Below are 6,000 nucleotides of genomic sequence, written 5' to 3'. Positions count from 1 at the left end.
TAGCATCTGCGTCATCTGACCACTTTTTTATTAACTGAGTCACTAGTGCTTCCTGTTTTAGTTTTTGCTAATAAGCAGGAATCAGGAGGATAGAGTTATGGTCAGATTTGCCAAATGGAGGGTGAGTGAGAGCTTTGTATGCGTCTCTGTGTGTGGAGTAAAGGTGGTCTAGAGTTTTTTTTCCCTCTGGTTGCACATTTAACATGCTGGTAGAAATGAGGTAGAACGGATTTAAGTTTCCCTGCATTAAAGTCCTCGGCCACTAGGAGAGCTGCCTCTGAATGAGCGTTTTCCTGTTTAGTTATGGCCTTATACAGCTCATTGACTGCAAACTTAATGCCAGCATTGGTTTGAGGTAGTAAATAGACAGCTATGAAAAATATAGATGAAAACTCTCTTGGTAAATAGTGTGGTCTACAGCTTATCATAAGGTACTCTACCTCAGGCGGGCAAAACCTTGAGACTACCTTAGTATTTGATTTTGTGCACCAGCTGTTGTTTACAAATATACACAGACCGCCACCCCTTGTCTTACCGGAGTCAGCCGTTCTATCCTGCCGATGTAGTGTATAGCCCGCTAGCTGTATGTTGTCCATGTCGTCGTTCAGCCACGACTCTGTGAAACATAAGATATTACAGTTTTTAATGTCCCATTGGTAGGATATGCGTAATCGTAGGTCATTAAATTTATTTAACCAAAACTGAGTGTTTTGTACACTCAGTGAATATTTTAATACTGTATGTATAACTATGGCTGTTATGCTCATTGCTGATGTTTCCTGGGTTTTGTCCTGTTGACAGGGGAAAGATAATCCTTGCTCTCTTAACAAGGATATATTGTCTATTCCACTGTGGAGAGCTTGTTTTTGGTAAATATGCCACATATGATGAATCGTTCCCTGCATTGTCAATGAGAAGAAACATACCTGGGAGAATAACGTTTTTTCACTAATGTAAAAATATTTTCACTAGAATTATAAAACATCTTAATTAAACCCCAACAAGATACTATATATATAGTGTCAACAGTTTTCCGTGTGTATCAATAATAGTCCACCACCCAAAGGACACCCAGCCAACTTGACACAACTGTGGGATGCATTGGAGTCAAAATGGGCCAGCATCACTGTGGAACGCTTTCGACACCTTGTAGAGTCCATGCCCAGACGAATTGAGGCTGTTGTTAGGGCAAAAGGGGGGGGGGGGGGGGGGGAGCAGCCCCCCAGCACGCTGATAGGCAGCCTCAGTGAATATTTAAATACTGTATGTATAACTATGGCTGTTGAATAACTATGTTGTTTCAGAGCACATTCAATATAACCGATAAACCTTAAGCCCAAGTACAGTTTTTCATGATATCTATAATGTTGAATTTTTTTTCTATTTCTTTGCAGGTAGGTAATCTAGTGACGGACTTCATGGAACTGTGCTTGGGAGCAGTTCTGTTGTGGGTCCTGGTGTTGGACTGCTGTGGTTGGGTTGAGGCTGGTATCCTCTACCGGGTCCAGGAGGAGCAGCCCCCCAGCACGCTGATAGGCAGCCTGGCATCAGACCAGGGCCTGCCAGACTCTGGTCACCTGTACAAGCTGGAGGTGGGCGCTCCGTACCTGCGTGTGGATGGGAAGACAGGGGACATCTTCACCACAGAGATCCCCATGGACAGGGAGACACTGAGGGACTGCCGCAGTATGGTCAGGGGCAAGCCCTGCTTCCTGGAGTTTGAAGTGTCTGTCACAGACCTAATCCACAACCAGAGCCCCAGGCTCATCGAGGGCCGAATCGAGGTCCAGGACATCAATGACAACACGCCGCAGTTCCCCTCCCCCGTGCTCACCATCTCTGTCCCAGAAAACACCCACTTGGGAGCGCTGTTCTCCATCCCCCTGGCCACAGACAGGGACTCGGAGAGGAACAGGGTGGCGGACTACGCCCTCATCGCTGGGCCAGATGCAGCGACGCTCTTCGGCCTGCAGGTGGCGGAAGACAGGGGGGAGAAGCTGCCCCAGCTCATCGTCCTGGGCAGTCTGGACCGGGAGCTCAAGGACTCGTACGACCTGACAATCAAAGCTGTGGATGGAGGTAACCCCCAGCGCTATAGCAGTGCCTTGCTGAGAGTGGTGGTTGCTGATGCTAACGACAATGCTCCGAAGTTTGAGAAGGCCACGTACGAGGCTGAGGTTTCAGAAAACAGCCCTGTGGGACACTCTGTTTTGCAGGTAAAACATTATTTTAATATTGCAGAGTGATCAATGTGTTGTGTACGCTACTGTATAGATTGTATACAACTTTGACTGTGAGAAGACAAAGTGGTTAAATCCACAACTCATTAGGGTCCAACATGCAGTGCTGGGTTTCTAGGCTTTTACCATGATGAAATGCCTGAATGATGTTACTGAATTTATAATTTCACAGTGTAGTCTTATTGAACTGCTGCCAAAAGCAGCAAAGCTTAGCCAATTCGTTGAATGTTTTTTGAACAATTAGCCCACTCAATAAAGTTTCTTCCCGAGTGGGTATTTTGGTTGACAGTTTTGAGTCAAATAAACCCTCAGTTTACATATATTTTCATTACACACATGTCTCTCTGAAGCTGGGATGGTGTGTTCTGATATTATGGCAAAAAATGTTTATAATATGCACATTTAGACTCCCTTGCTTATTGCCCTCCTGCTGTAAGTTAACTTCAATGACATGGGGCCGTAAACCTAAACCCCTTACCCATACCTCCATATGCTAACATAATCCCTGAATTCTTACCCTGATCCCAACCTCTAACCTAATCCCTTGTCTCTGATTGCAGGTAAAAGCCAATGACTCTGACATGGGCCCCAATGGAGAGATAGAATATACACTACACCAGGCATTAGACCCAGTGCCAAAACTCCTGCGAATTGATCGCTCCACTGGCATCATCTATGTCAAAGGGCCCTTGGATCGGGAGGAAATCAGCGATTTGACATTCTACGTAGTGGCCAGGGACAAGGGTCCCCAACCCAAAAGCTCCAAGACCTTTGTTACAATCCAGGTGACTGACCAGAACGACAATTCCCCTGCTGTAGAGATCCGTGGGATCGGCCTGGTGACCCACAGTGACGGGGTGGCGAACATATCAGAGGACATGCCCGTGGGCACAGCGGTGGCCCTCGTCCAGGTGTCTGACAGGGACGAGGGGGAGAATGCAGTGGTCACCTGTGTGGTGGCGGGGGACGTACCCTTCCAGCTGCGCCCGGCTAGTGACTCGTCCACTAACAAGAGGAAGTACTTTCTGCAGACTACAACCCCCTTGGACTATGAGAGGGTCAGGGAATACCGTGTGGAGATTGTGGCTGTTGACTCTGGCAACCCAGCTCTCTCCAGTACTAACTCATTGAAGGTGCAGGTGACTGATGTTAACGACAACTCCCCAGTGTTTTCCCCGGCCCTGTTTGAGGTTGCCTTTGCAGAGGAGAACCAGCCAGGGGACAAGGTTGTGGATGTGGTTGCCACGGACGCTGATAGCGGCACTAACGCAGAGCTGGTCTACAGCATCGTAGCAGACACATCTACCAGGGGCCTGTTTGAGATTGACCCCGTTTCAGGGGAGGTAAGGGCACGGAGCCCACTGGACAGAGAGCATAAAGAACGCTATGAGTTCCGGGTCACCGCGTCCGATAAAGGCTCCCCCAGTCACAGAGGAACAGCCACGGTTGTGGTCAAAGTGCTGGACCGTAATGACAACGACCCCAAGTTCATGCTGAGTGGCTACAGCTTCTCTGTTCTGGAGAACATGCCCCCACTCAGCGCCGTTGGCATGGTGACTGTGCTGGACATGGATCAGGGAGAGAACGCCAGAGTGCAGCTCTCTGTGGATCCGGACGGAGGGAAGTTTGTGATTCAGAATGGAACAGGAACCATCCTGTCCAGCATCTCCTTTGACCGGGAGAAGGAGAGCAGCTACACCTTCCGTCTGAAGGCCGTGGACGGGGGAGAGCCTCCCAGGTCCTCCTATGTAGGCGTTACCATCAATGTCCTGGATGAAAACGACAATGATCCTGTGGTCACCAAGCCCTCCAACTCCTCCTTCAGACTCCTGTCCCCTCTAGCTGCCCCAGACAGCCGTGTGGAGCTAGTGGAGGCTGAAGACCTGGACACTGGGCCCAATGCAGAGCTGGTCTTCAGCATCACTGGAGGAAACCCTTATGAACTCTTCAGCATCTCCTCCACTACTGGGGAGATCACCCTGGCCAAGGAGCTGACGCAGAAACATGGTGGGCTCCATCGCCTGGTGGTGAGGGTGAGTGACGAGGGCAAGCCCGCACGCCACGCCACTGCCATGGTGCACATCTATGTCAACGAGACCATCGCTAATGTCAGCCTGGTGGAAGCGCTGGTGGGACACAGTCTCTACACCCCTCTGGAGACAGACATCGCTGGTGACCCAGACCACAGCCTGGCGGCCCAGCGCAGTAACATTGTGTACGGAAGCCTGGCAGGAGTGGCGGGCGTTGTCATGGTGATCATAGTGGTGGTGTTTATCCGCCACCGCATTCAGAGGGAAACGAAGAGCGGCTATCAGGCTGGCAAGAAGGAGACCAAGGACCTTTACGCCCCCAAGCAGGGACCAAAGAACGGCAAAGGCAAGAGGGGCAGGAAAGGAAAGCCCTCCAAGGCCCCCAAGCCCTTGGGAGAAGAGGAGGAGGTCAGCCTCCAGAAGAGTCTCAAGTTCAACCTGGATGGGGTCAATGACAGCCCCAGGATCCACCTGCCCCTGACATACCCCCCAGGCAGCCCTGACCTTGGCAGACACTACCGCTCCAACTCTCCCCTGCCATCCATCCAGCTGCAGGCCCAGTCCCCCTCGGCCTCCCAGAAGCATCAGGCGGTCCAGGACCTCCCTGCCACCAACACCTTCGTAGGGACTGGAGGAGACGACAACTCAACAGGCTCAGACCAGTACTCGGATTATAGCTACAAGGCCAGCCAGCCAAAGTACAACAGCAAGCAGGTAAGAGCCAGAGCTTCGAAAGCAAATATATATTTTTTAAATTGCCTGTGACAAAGGTAGGAGGTGGCTGTGATATTTAAGACTATGGATGGGGGCCATTAACGTTGGAAATGCCACCCAAAATATAATCAAGCAGCCGTTTCAGAATGCTGTTGGCTACCTACCTGCTTTTTATTGCCTGATTTACACACACAATCAGTAATTTAAAAAAGGCTTTAGTAATTAGGAAAACTTCCATCCACTTGGAGGGAGAAAGGGCACATGGGAGTAATAAGAAATAGCTTTTGGTCCCCTCTTCTACCGGGGTGGAGACGAGTCTGCCTCGCCTTCCCCTTCTCCCCCCCTCTTCCCCCTCTTCCCCCTCTTCCCATGGGTTCATTAATCTAACTGGTGAACGGAGGAGGTGAGGAAGAGGGCGAGGTTCATGTCTGAATGACTTACTCTTACACTTCTGCTTGACCTCGCGCCCTGCGGTCCATACAGGTCAAATGCTCTTATCTTCTCACTGCACTCCACTTCGCTCGGCTTGGCTCTGACTCTTCTACCATTGCCATGGAAACAGAAATATTAATAGCCTCAGAGAGGATTAGAATGCAAAAAGAAATTAGGGACAGTATGTCTGGATGTCTCAGTGCATATATACGTACTTGCTTGCGTGACTGATTGTGTGCCTGTGTGTGTGTATGTGTCTACAAGTATCTATTAGCTTAACCTGACCTGTGTGGTACAATATGTTCATGAAATTATCCTATTCTTCAGGGGAAATGGGTGACTGGGCTCTGAATATGTGTGGGAGACTTTGAGGATAAGGAAGCTTATCCCCAGAACCCAGTCAGTCACCACTGTTTGGATAGTGGCTGGTGGGTAATTTCAGCAGATGTTGGCTGACAGCTTGGACGATTACGAGCCCCTGTGGGTAAAGAGAGTCAGTAGTGAGTACAGTCACCCACAGTCACCACTGTCTCAGTGTTGGATAGCAAATAGGAGCAAAGTGACAATGGACTGTAGCCCTGCAG

The 6,000-nt window shown here is 49.8% G+C and overlaps 1 protein-coding gene across 1 annotated transcript in view; it reads left to right on the top strand.

The window, feature by feature from the left end:
• Nucleotides 1-1,418: 1,418 nt before the first annotated feature.
• The window catches only part of LOC311142534 (protocadherin-1-like), a gene marked incomplete at both ends in the record, with an annotated part of 111,941 nt that continues 107,359 nt past the window's right edge, over nucleotides 1,419-6,000 (top strand). Inside the window, 2 exons of the mRNA XM_084178198.1 lie at nucleotides 1,419-2,216; nucleotides 2,801-4,984. Of these exons, the coding sequence (XP_084034324.1) occupies nucleotides 1,419-2,216; nucleotides 2,801-4,984 (2,982 nt within the window). The remainder of the gene's footprint in view (nucleotides 2,217-2,800; nucleotides 4,985-6,000) is intronic.

The sequence above is a fragment of the Coregonus lavaretus genome (assembly GCF_964263955.1).
Source record: "Coregonus lavaretus genome assembly, chromosome: 15".
Classification (NCBI taxonomy): Eukaryota; Metazoa; Chordata; class Actinopteri; order Salmoniformes; family Salmonidae; genus Coregonus; species Coregonus lavaretus.
This window is presented reverse-complemented; position numbering and strand designations above follow the sequence as displayed.